The 12,978-nt window shown below is 42.9% G+C and overlaps 1 protein-coding gene across 5 annotated transcripts in view; it reads right to left on the reverse strand.

The window, feature by feature from the left end:
* Positions 1–2,200: 2,200 nt before the first annotated feature.
* The window catches only part of PACSIN3 (protein kinase C and casein kinase substrate in neurons 3), a 102,059-nt gene continuing 91,281 nt past the window's right edge, over positions 2,201–12,978 (reverse strand). For 3 of the 5 annotated variants that reach the window (XM_088448633.1, XM_088448632.1, XM_088448634.1), the window contains 4 exons: positions 9,577–9,716; positions 8,052–8,114; positions 7,537–7,694; positions 2,201–3,346 (listed from right to left, as the gene is read on the reverse strand). In XM_088448633.1, coding sequence (XP_088304759.1) covers positions 3,234–3,346; positions 7,537–7,694; positions 8,052–8,114; positions 9,577–9,716 — 474 coding nt within the window. In that variant the 3' untranslated portion in view covers positions 2,201–3,233. The remainder of the gene's footprint in view (positions 3,347–7,536; positions 7,695–8,051; positions 8,115–9,576; positions 9,717–12,978) is intronic. The other 2 variants (XM_088448636.1, XM_088448635.1) reach the window with 2 other exon arrangements.

Consider the following 12,978-nt stretch of genomic DNA (forward strand, 5'->3'; position numbering starts at 1 on the left):
CTACAAACAATGGGGTTATTATTTAGAAACGTTGGACATGGATACACAATCACATATTCGGAATCCATTTGAAACTTCGTGGCATCTGTATCGGCAACTGGATACATGATTACTTCTTATTCTGTGTAGAAGAAGGGGTGTTGTCTTTCCCTACCATATGTGTGACCCTCTTTTTAATTTTATTTAAATTTATTTAAGATTATAGTTTAATCCTTTCTTATTTTATATACTATAATTATTTTATTTGGTTAATTTTCTGTGATTTTTAGATATACTGTTATTTCTATGTTCTGTAACTTAGTCAAATTGAGGCGGCCTGATATTTTACTTGGGCATTGTTAGGAGTAGGTTATTGGTCATGCTTATACTGTCATTTTTCTCTATCACTGAATGCCTTTGATCTGTTATTATGCATGTTGCAGTAAGATTGTATAAGAACAGTTTAGTCATTTATAATGAAACAGCCGTTTTTTGGGATTCTCATTTAATTTATTTGAAATTCAAATAAAAACAGTTCTAAAAAAAAAAAAAATATATAAAAAAAATAAATAAAAATGTACAATCTGCCAGGGCTGCATTTCCCATGTTAAAATTGTCTCAGACACCCCAGCACTCTGATGCTTAAGTGCGCACCATGGGATGTTCTTCCTAAAAATATATAGGGCTCTTTGCGGCAATGGCCACCAAAAAATGTAGTCTGCTTCAGAGTTCTTGCCACAAGGAGACAACCCCCCCCCCCCCCCCTTGTTTTTGGCCTATGTAGCCACCAGGACACAGAGTGAAGCTGCTGACTCTTCCCGCTTCCCATAGTAGCCCCTCTGTCCAACAAAACACTTGCCTGACACTAGACAGAGGACAGGAGAGGACGACACTGGAAGCAGGGAGGAGTGGCCTTATATACCTGCCAGGAGTCTGGTGAAGAAGGATATTAACACATTAATGTGTGGGAAAGTTATATTTCCCCTTCAGACACTGTACCTGGAAGTGACGTGAACTGTGGGCAGAAGTGCAGTTTCCTGCCCACACAGTCCACAAAAAAAGGAAGTTGGCCCCTCGCGGACTCTTCGCTCGCCACGCTTTGGGATTGGTGGCTCGCCACATGATTATATTCCCCCTCTATGCCCACTTGAATGGTAGGGAAGGACGTTGGACACTGGCTGATGACGTCAGGGTCAATATACGGAAAGCGATCTAGCTGCTTCCATTAATGTATGCTGTTAGTGAGGAGGGAGATGAAACATGTCTTGTTCTGCACGATTTACTACTGGTCCTCTGTATACCAGGCGTATTCAACATGCCACTCTCCAGTTGCTGTGGAACTACACATCCCTGCATGCCCTGAAAGTATGCTATAAGGGCATGCTAAAACTATGACAGGGCATGCTGGCACACGTAATCTGATAGCAGCATGTTGAATACCCTTGTGTATGCCATTATAAAATCGAAGACCAAATAAAACACCTTTGTGAAATTTCTTTTACCCATTGTAATAGGATTACCTTGTGTTTCTTTGTGAAATCAATTGCATTTTTCCATTGCAGTGCACTTTAAACCATGTACAGTGTTACATATAGGTTTATCTCCCTGCTTTGGATGTTGGCTTCTAAAGTATTTCCCCTCTGCGTCATACCGTAGTCTGTACTTACTATAATTATGGGCATGATGTAGAATTGAGTGCAAGCTGTCCGTACATGCTCCCACGGTGCGTGCATGCGTATATTTGATCGTATACAGCGTTGCACACATCTCAGTGCGTCTGCCTCCGAACTGTATGCTTGATTTGCTGCTCACCAAGGTGCAGTTCCACCAGCATCAGTGGAAGTTACACTGGAAACAGGCATATTTACACTTGTATACCCATAGCCCACGTTTGCACTGACACTCCATCATTGGGCTTTACCGATGGGAGGCAACCTCATTTCAGGTCAGTTACGTCTCAGTTGTTAGTCGAGATGCAAGTGAAATATGCGCAACGCTGTAGCGCCCCCACTAGTGTACTCCTGGCTCCGGAGCGTGCGCGGAATGCAACTGCACAAATTATGCTCCGCAAACTGGCGTATGTTCAACTGTGCATCAGCCCCTATGGGCTATAACTTAGCTTTATTGTTTTACACAGGAGTGGTCAATTATTGTAAGTTAATTACCAGTAGATGAACAGAGCTCCAGAGACACACGAGAAAATAAAAAAAAAAAAACTGGATAAAAACAAAAATGTGGTTTTTATTATTTAAATACAAAATACATCTTTCACAATAAGGTCACTTGCATGATGAGATGGCACAAAATTCAACCCCCTACTCGTTTACTTGTCCAAAGCGCTTTACAAGTCTCATGCTGAACCGGCTGGATTCCTGAACTCTGAAGGTCTACTAAAAGGTCAAATGTTCTAGCACTGAATGAGCAGGCGACCGAGGGTCATATTCTCTAAGAGCATCACCTTGAATAAACCCTCAAACCTCGAAATGTCAAAACAAAAACATCCCAATCCTTGCCCAGCTGAAAATCTTTAAAAAAAATAACCCATACACTATTAGGGACCTCTGTAACCACCCTGGTGCCAAGCCTGGAGACAACGCTGGACAATATGAAACCAATTCCCTTGGACAGCTCGGTGTTCATATACTTTCTAAAAAAACACCTTCATCCACTATAAGAGGGTGATAAGTGTTTGTGTGCAAACGTGGTCAGTAAGCATAAAATAAGGTTAACTCATTTTCTTCAAGTTGTTAACTGGCTGCAAATTGTAACTTGACAGCAGTCATATCAACTTTACGTCCCTGGCTAGAGGGACAAGAGGTTCAGGCTGGCAGAATAGGCCTTAATTAGTTTGTGTTTAACATATAACATATGTGATAATTACGATGTCCATAAAAACTTTGAACGATTAATCACAGGGGACAGCCGTAACGTTGGTGTAGTGACTGGGGAAGCACTGTTTCTGGTGTATTTTTGTGCGTTTCCAACAAATTCTTTTGTACCCAACAAAAATGTTAGTATTCACACCCTTTGTTCTTCGATTAAACCTCATTGTGCTGCAGAGAGCAGTCGGGCGTAATATATCCTGGGTCATTTTTATAAAGAAAAAAAAAAAAAATTTAACTGCATGTCTAAAATACGTAAAAGCAGCAATGGATGCACAAAGGAGGATCCAATGTTCGTAATTTGCTCCTGTCCTAACGAAGAACTAGGACACTCAAGCACGTGGCTTGGAGGAAACAAGGCTTGGTCGACTCTCAGGACACATCCTCCACGTAGTTTGCTGGGTAAAGTCCAGTTTTCCCGGACGTGAGACATCCCCTGCACCAGCCCTGTTCGTCTTCTGACCCAAGTCTTATGAGCTCTTCTCCTAAGGGAGCAAAGCATGGAGAAGCAATGGGACAAAAGCAAAAATGAACCACAAGGCATTACGTTATTATAAGACGTTCAAGAACTAAACCCAGTATATAAAAGGCCTGAGACATCATGCAGAGAAGGTCAATATGTACACACTTACCTCTGAAAAGCTAAAATAAATCAATGAAAGCTGACATATTTAAGAAAAAGTCCATACCGTGTCCAAAGTAATTTTAGACAAATGCATGATCTGCATAATTAGCAGGGATGTGTGCCACTGAAAAGGTTTAACCACGGCAAAAGCCAGGACTGGTGTGAACCAAGAACTAAACAGTTATTTAAATGGGCGAATAAGCCTCCTACATGGATAGTTCTAATGTTCTAGCCTTTGGGTTTAGGTCAACTTTAAAATAGATTTCAAACCCAAAAAACTCTAGTTCAGATAGCGAAGTAAAAAAAATAAAAATAAAAAAGTTCCTGGTCACGTACAAAGTGGAGGCAGCTATCTGATAGCTTGCATGTTCTGAAACGGATGTCCGTTGCGCTACATTTGACAGGCTGAACTCCTGAGGCACTATGCGTTTTATGCCTCAGGGGGGAGATCAATCCTTTTAAAAGACTAATAGAGAAAAGCTGGTAGCTATGGGAAATTTCTCCATCATTTTATAGAATGTAATTGATAAATGATACCTAGAGCCATATCCAGTTAGTCCCGAACACTAATTGATCCCTGCGATTGGCGAAAAACGGGGATTTTTTGCTGATAATCCCCGATTTTCGCCAATATTTTTTTCATCCCTATCCTATTCATTTGGGCGAATAGGATAGTTCGCCCGTTAACACGTAGGAGCCGCAATAAGCTCGCGGCCCTATATGTTCTCGCCTTTTTCTGGGCGAAAAAACAGCACTTATCTTGGATTTTTCGGGACACATCAGGTCCCAAACCCCCGCCCCCCCGATAAGTGCCGTCGTCATGCCGACTACGGGGCTAATTGGCCGCGGTAATTTTCTGCGGCTAATTGGATATGGCCCCTAGAATCAGATTGATGGGGAAGCTTCTAACCTTGTTGTCCTTAGATTTGGTACATCTCCCTCAGCAGTACAGTCACTGCTTTCAAGTAGATTGACAGGCTGATTAATTGTTCAGACCGCAGAGTGGTAGCTTTGTGGTCTGAACAATTAATAATACTGTCAATCTACTTGAAAGCAGTGACCGTACTGGGGGGGTAGATGTACCAAATCGAAGGACGACAAGTGGAGAAGTTTCTCATCAACCAATCGGGTTCTAGGTATCATTTATCAATTACATTATATAAAAATGACAGTGAAAAGCTACGGTGTGCAGGCGACTAGAACAAGCTTGTCTGTTTTGCAACTGAACAATTCACTTACCTTTTTTTTTTTACCAAGGTAGGGCTATACCGTATGCTCCAAAGTCATTAAATCATTCAACATATATCAAACTTTAAAAAGATGCACTGTAGTATAGGAGGTTATATACCGCACCGAGATCCAATCTCTTTAATCTGATCGCTCTGGGGGTGTGAATCATGAGGAACCTTATAACGCGAGTCTCCAAAATATGAATAATTTAGCTGCCTGGTTACATCTGGGAAGGAGTTACATTGAGGTCACTATAAGCGAATAAGAAATCCTAATATGCTTAATGACACAGCTGGTCTGGAAGCTTTATTCAGTAAACTTAAAGATTAGTTTTAGCTTCTTAGCGCAAGGTACCTGAACTCATTTTTTTCACGCTCTTTAATATGAGTCTGTGCAATTCAAAGTCTACGGTTTGCAGAAATTTTGATTGCCGAGCAAAATTCATGACAACGCAGCCAAATCAATTAGCTACTCATGACATCGCTAAATAACAGTTTCCGCTCACAAAATGGCTTCCACAACGGTGGGTAGGCACGAGGAGCATTTTAGCACATCGGTCATGTTGCATTAACGATCTGTGCTGAAGTATGGAAATCCTTAAGACCTGGATGGTAAGAGTAAATGGAACAAATCTGTAGTACCTATGGTGAGAGCAAGTGTTGCTGTCAATTGACTTGCAGGGAAAAAATAAAACAATTACATACACAGCTGATTAGTAGCTATCTAAGTAATTTACAGTTCCCTCCACCAAGACTGCAGACACTGCACTTTATCTAGAAAATTTATAGCCCGGCAACATGCCACCAGCCCAATTTGTTAATGAGCTACAGCGCTTGGGAAGCCGGGGCTGGCCTCCACTGGATGAGGAAAACCACCAATAAAAATAAATGAGTGTTCTTTACCCATTAATTTAAACAAACAAGGGGAGATGTACTAAGCTTTGAAAAGAGAAAGTACCAAACAAAACAGCTCCAGTCATCTTATAGCCTGTGTTTGAAAAATGAGTTAGGAGCTGATTGGTTGGTACTTTCTCTTCTCTACAAGGCTTAGGAAAACTACCACACACTATCTCCAAATCCCAGAGACAGGAACTTCAGTTCTGTCAGCCACTTTTTTGTGTCCACTTTCCCTCTATAAAGACACAGGGGATCATTCAGAGTCGGTCGCAAGTGCTGATCGCTCGCAACCGACTCGATGTTGCCCCACTGGGCATGCGCACGACGGAGCCGGCTCTGTCGTGCGCATGCGCGAGACCCGGCTAGCGACGGACGCTCCGTCGCTAGGGGTCTCGCAGCAGACGGGGCGAGCTGTCGATGGTGAGTGACAGCTCGTCCTGTTTGGGAGGCGGGCAGGGGGCGTGCCTGCCCAAACGGAAGCGTTCCTGCCAGAACGCGTGCCGTTTGGGGGCGGACCCACTGACATCATTGCTGTCAGTGGGGAGCCTCCTGCTCGAACAGAGCAGGAAGCTCCCTGGGGCCTACGAGTGCCCAGACCCATCGTAAGCCCCGATGGTCTTGACCATCGCAACCATCACCCATGTCGGTCGCTAGAGCTGTGGGTGTTAACCCACAGCTTAGCGATCAACAAGGAGGCGGACGTTCAGGATGCAAACGGCCGCCTTGATTCAGTGCGACCGCTTGCAACTAACGACTGCCTCTGAATGAGGTTATACTCATATACTTGTGCTGCTTTGCGTTACTATCTCTATAGCACAAAATAGTCCAAGACTACTACCTCTATGAGGCTGGTTAACAATTTGAGAAGGAACAGTTATTAAAACCCATAGATAAAAATACACAGATTTGATCACCCCGCGGTGCTGTTAAAGCAGCAGCCACCACGAGTTGCATCAATTCACCCACCTTAATTGTGACAAGTAAAAAACAGTTTTCCCTTAAAATAAAACCATCATGTGGAGGCGGGGCAGGGCCTCCTGCAGATAGAAACACTGCAGTAACAGGTACCAGTTAGATACACTCTGCAATAGGATCTAAACGACAATGTATAAATTATAAAAAAAAAAAAAAAAAATTTTCATTCTAGCACCCTGACACAACCTGTGCAGTTCCTCTTTCCTGCCTGGGATGTCGCTCTCTGCTCTGTTACATCAGCTAAGTGTGCTAGAAGCACCAAACTGCCGAAATACAGACCAAATTGTGCTAGAAGCACCAGAGCAGAAAGCGACACCCCAGGCAGAAAAATGGAGGTGCGGGGGTGCTAGAATGAACACTAAAAATATGTATAATTTATTCTGCGGCCAAGAAATTCTTTTTTGTAAGTAAAGCTGCGGAAATAATTTAGCACAAAAGTGGCAGCTTCAGGACGTTTCTGAAAAGAGGGAGAAAAAAAAAAAAATGTAATTGAAAACTCTTGTACAAAATGAAAGAGGCTGGTTGCTATGAGTGACCACACCTGGTCCCGGTTATCTAGTACACCAGTTTTCAGGAACGTCCTTGGCTGAACCATAAATAATTAAACAGATCTGCGCCGCATTGGGACACAAACGGCTGGGTAAATACTGGATGCCCCCTTGCTCATCCAACCCGCCAGTTTGTGTACGATTCTCCAAAGCGTGACCTGTGCCAGTCTCATGCTGGAATTAGTGTTGTGTTAATGGTGGATGGGTAAACGCATGGATGGCTGGATAGGAAGGTAGCAAGATGCGTGCATCATACACACATGCCAGCCTGCGTGCTCTGCCTTTTTTGCCAGATTCATGCACTATAGGCCTGGTGAGGGATGGAGGGTATATGGGAATGGAAAACGTGCCTGTGGATGGGAGAATGGAAAGGTGGTTAAGGGAAGGTTAGTGGTTTGTACCTGCCGAAAAGCTCAGCTCGTCAGCTTCCTGTCCACAGTAATCATACAGAGCTCGCACACGCACGCCCTCTACCTGTGACACCTCCCGGCCATTACTGTCCAGTGACTTTCTAGGACTTTCATCTTCTGACCACTCTGACGCATCATCCTTCCCAGTACTGCAAGAACAAGACAGGTTTATTTAACTTCCTAAACCTCCATATTTATAAGATTCACCGAAACACCAGTATACACACGCCCTAAAATATATGATCACCGGCTAAGTTCTGGTGAACCTATAACCACCAACTAACACCCGAATTTAGATTGACGAGAGGAAAGGAGAACGAGACATGCCTTCTATTAGAGGAAGCTCATTAGCACAATTCTTCCTCCAATTAGAGAGGATCAGGCTCTTAAAGGCCCCATCACCGGTATAAACTAAAGACAGTCAAAAGTAAATGGGGATAGGATAGGAGGAGCTTAGACAAGGCACCATCATCTGTGGAGGAGCTTAATGTGGGAGCTGTACTGACTCTGAACGTGGGTTATCCGTCAGAGTGGCATAGAAATCCTGGTCTTCATCTGCGTAGGAAAACCTGGGAGGGGGACGTCAAACAGATTGTGAGCCGACAAAGAAGCTCTGCAGTCCTTCTCGGAACATGTTAAACTCAACCGTCCCATTGTCAATTCTTGCATCATGTTAAAATAGGTTTCCAACCCTTCTAGTTACTTTGCATTTAGTGGCGTTTATGCCCTTTAGCACAGCAGAGCGTTCCAATATTTGCATAGTGTTTTTCAGCCGCGTGTTTGGATCAGGCTGTGTGGGTTTATTATGATCTCCCTTGAACGTAATGGAAGAGCTGCTATACCAGTTGCAGAGAGGACAGCACAGCAGTGTCTTGCCTCAGAGCACAAAATGGAAACACTACGCACACATAGCTTTGTAAATATTCCCGCACAACAAGATTCACTGTGAATCATGTGACCTGACATGTGACCAGAGGCACAAAACGGTCTGCTGTAATTAAGATTGTTTTAACGGTGGGAATTTCCGCTCACATCCCATACGATTCGTCACCCGGACTACTGCAACAAAAGTATTTCCATACAAAAATTCTAACACACAAGTGATCTGAACACGCAGAGATACCAGACGTTCTCTCGGATTTCTGTGACCTGTAGAAAAGCACTCGCTACTCAGCCATAGCCTATTATATGGTCACAAGCCCTAAGTGACTTTAAGCAGCCATATAATATACTGCAGTGAGAGCATTTATAGCAGTAAATTGTGATGTCGTTGCTTACGTTATAAGGGATTATTAAGAAAATTTTAAAAAATAACCTGATATAAAATTGATACAGGCATTAGAAGTCATCTTGGAGGGAGTACATAACCCATATATACATTCTAGGAGAAACCGTTTCGCAAATAGGGAGTAACAAAAAGGAATTAAAAATTAAATACACTTTGCAATTCAAAGCAATGCATCATTTTGCTTACATGACCTGTTTCACACTGTACCCATGTTCCAAGGGCAAAAAGGCACCGGGAACTGCTATCAGACCCTACGCTTTTAGGATTAAGATGTATACATTCAATTAAGGTTTAATCCTACCGCCATATGTTGTGTATATGGGATTGCTGTTCATCCTGAGGTGAGGGGAGGATGAGGAGTAGGGAGGATGGTAGGGATGAGGAAGGAGCAGCTGGACAGTATGGGACTGTGGGGTCTAGACTAAGCAGTGTTAGGAGAAGTGAAAAGTGATAAGGTACCAGCCAATCAGCTCCTAACTGTCATTTTTCAAACACAGCCTGTGAGATGACAGTTAAGAGCTGATTGGCTGGTACCTTATCACTTTTCACTTCTCCTAACACTGCTAAGTAAATAGACCCCTGTAGCTTTTTAAGGCCCCAATGCAAAATGTGTCATGAGTGTTCTTTTCAGCATGATGGGTGAGCTTGCATGCATCATCCAGGCTCAAGTATTTCTAAACCTTTGCTATAACAGTCTAGAAAATGGTAGAGGAAAGTAGGGCTTGAAGGCAATAGTCACTCACCCTTTGTTCAGCTGTTGGGTGGGGCTGCCTGCAGAAACGCCATCCTTTGCTGGCACAATACCGGTGAGGGTCACTTCCTCAACAATTTTACTGCTCCGCTCCTTCTTGCTGATTGGCCTCTGTGTCTCTGGAGACCACTCCTGTAATCAGAAAGAGCTTTCATCAGCCTCTGTAGAAAACCTCCTGTACCCCCAACAAGAAGAACCCAAACCGATCACATGCGGAAATAAGACTGATTCGGGTGACAATACATTCTGGAGTATGTATCACATGCACCCATGCAGATCGTTCCATCACATAAACATAAGGCAGTGACAGAGCTGCCCCCCTACGCCATAGGCAGCAGCACCGCTCACCTATCCCCATTTACGTCCCTAGTATGTACCAATCATGATATATTGCTTAATACATAGGGGTCTATTTACTAAGCTTTGGATGGAGGTAAAGCGAACGGTGATAATGTACCAGCCAATCAGCTTCTGTCGTTTTTTAAACATTGCCTGTGACATGGCAGTAAGGAGCTGATTGGTTGGTACCCTATCTTCGTTCACTGTATCTTCATCCAAGGCTTAGTAAATTAAAACCCATAGTTTTCAATGTAGCCGTACTCTAGGAGCTAGCATAAATAAGTTGGGTTTTGTGGTCTTCGCAGTTTCTGCTTGCTTGGAAACACTACTGGGGTTCATCTCCTGGGTAGCAGCAAGAAAGGTGGTCATAAGTGTTGCTGTTAGAACTGCCCTGTTTACAGAGCCCTGCAGAGCAAAGGGGCAAGTAAGCCAACAACTGCTCAAGATTGACACATAGCTGTGGAACAATGGAAGCCAATCTGACAACCTTTGGAGTGTTTGGACCTAAGTAGAGATCTCCTTTAAAGTCTGGTGAAATATGAACACCGATGGGAACCCTCACATGCTGATATCTAGAAAATGTCAGTTCTACCTTATCCTAGAGGTTCCCCCTTGCCGGTTCATTGCATCTTGTGCTACATTTCATATACTCAACTGCAGTCCACAAGCTTTAGAATCCCTTTGTTGTACTCGGCTGCCTCCAGCCAATAGAACCAGTTGTTCACCACAACCATCAACTTCTCATCACTACAAAAAATTTTTCGCCCAGGAACTCTGAGGTTAGTGAAAAGGTGAAAATCACCTAGAGCAAGGCCTGGACTATAGGGTGGATGATAAAAAACCTCCCACCACGCTTGTTTGTCCATTATTGAACATTACACACCACCATACACCTGCTGCCAAATTTCTCGGCATTTAAAAGGTGTCACTTTCTGCGCATTCAGGTAAAAAATTTTTTATATATAGATATATAGAGAGAGAGTAGCACAGGCCGCCGCTCCTTCATGACTTTATTTTGATACCATTGCGGAGGGCACCTTCTTTATATTTGGCTACTATATATTATATATATATATATATATATATATATATATATATATATATATATATATATATATATATATATATATATATATATATATATATATATATATATATATATATATATATATATAGAGTAGCCAAATATAAAGAAGGTGCCCTCCGCAATGGTATCAAAATAAAGTCATGAAGGAGCGGCGGCACTCAGCAATAACAAGCACAATATTGTGCTTGTTATTGCTGAGTGCCGCCGCTCCTTCATGACTTATATATATATATATCAAACACTTCTCACTTGGTGGGATTTTATATTGTGGGGTTCATATAACCAACATGGCCATAAAACAGCAATAGTACGCCATTCACAGACCACTTAGAAAACAGGTTAGGGCGACTGCCCGAAGTTAGGGTTAGGCACTAGGGGGAAAATACTCACTGGAACAACAGCTTGTCAGACGTCTGCGCTGGACCTGCTGGTCACATGCACTCCAGGACTCAGAAGACTACGCTGGAGACGCCACTGCTGCTGGGACCTGGTAAATGACCGCTGGGCCACCGGGGACGTTAATCCGTGTAGACGTGATGACTCGCTGTTAACATGCTGCGTATCGACATTTCCACCAGGTCGACATTCTCGACCTGTGGAGCTAACATACCTCACCTCTGCAAATCATCTCTTCCCCAATACACAACTGTTAATTGGATATGCTGAATAAGCTCCTATTTCATATTAAGTGACCGTAGAATAGAAGCCACTGGGGGCAATCATGAAGCCAGGTTTAGCCTAAAAGTTGGCTTCTACAGTGGAATGAGCACGCACATAACTTGTCAATACCAACTAAGTATTTAACAAATAAGGGTGCAATGAAGTGTATAAAAAGTACGGATAACATCTTAATTAAACTTAAATAAAAATAATCTTAACCTGCATGGAAGATTTCCCCTGAATTAATGATTTCTAAGCATTTGTTTATAGAAGCTCTTTTCAATAAAGAGTTCAGTCTGAGTTTACGGAAGGAATCTAGGATGTTTATCCCACGAGAATTGAATAAGCTATTTTTGAGATCAGGAAGGAGATCTCTGCAGTTTCCAGCTAGACGGATATTACGAATCTTAGATGTTTGTTTGTTTTTCCTCTGTAGATCAACAGGGGGAAACCACCACCTAACAACGTAACCTGACCAGTATAATTTTGGACTACTTAAGCAACTATTAATGTTGAAACTTCCTTCTTGCCCCACCCATAAAAAACAAAACACTTGAGTCTCAATTTGAGAAATGTAGCATGGATAGGGGTAAAGAAGAACCTGCCAAGGAGTAGAGGTGTAGAGGGGGGTTTGGCAGATTATCTGGGCCTCTGTGGGAGATTGGTAGTGCAAGGGAGGCTGAGCCACGCTCCCTCTAGTGGCCACACCTTCTAGCACCTGGGTCCATATGAAAATCTTGGCAACCCTACAAGTAGATAACTAGACCGTGCCTGCCTTGAAAGAAAATTGTGGCTCTGGTGGCCGTATTGGATGACCAATTAAGAAATCACTCTGCGACCTCTATACTGTAAATGATTCACAGTGCCACAGCATCACTGAACATCTTCAGTATGCAAGGACTCCTCCCAACACATGGTACAGGGAGGTTCTACATGTTAGGTTTCACAAGGCAGGATGAGGGCGCTCAAGCAGCCAATCCAGACCCTATTTAAGACTCAAACATTTAAAGAGTCTGCTGAACTCCAGGAGTCACAGCGGTGGAAAGCAAACGGCAACTTTAACAGGAGAAACTTTTCAGAGTTCTTATCAGAACAGTGAACTATTTTACCTTCATAACGCTTACCTGATGTTTTATTTTTTTTTCACATTAGGGCTCCATCCTCTGGGAAGATACAGGTACCAAAAAACCCTATGAGGCATGAGCTACTCGTGCATCGTACAGCGGATAGGTTACCATCATATAGATGAGGCATCTATCTTGTAAGATAAACCAGAAGCCGCACAAGAATGTGATCTATCATTTCAGA

This window comes from Taudactylus pleione, unplaced genomic scaffold (assembly GCF_031769625.1).
Source record: "Taudactylus pleione unplaced genomic scaffold, aTauple2 ptg000462l, whole genome shotgun sequence".
NCBI classification, from domain to species: domain Eukaryota; kingdom Metazoa; phylum Chordata; class Amphibia; order Anura; family Myobatrachidae; genus Taudactylus; species Taudactylus pleione.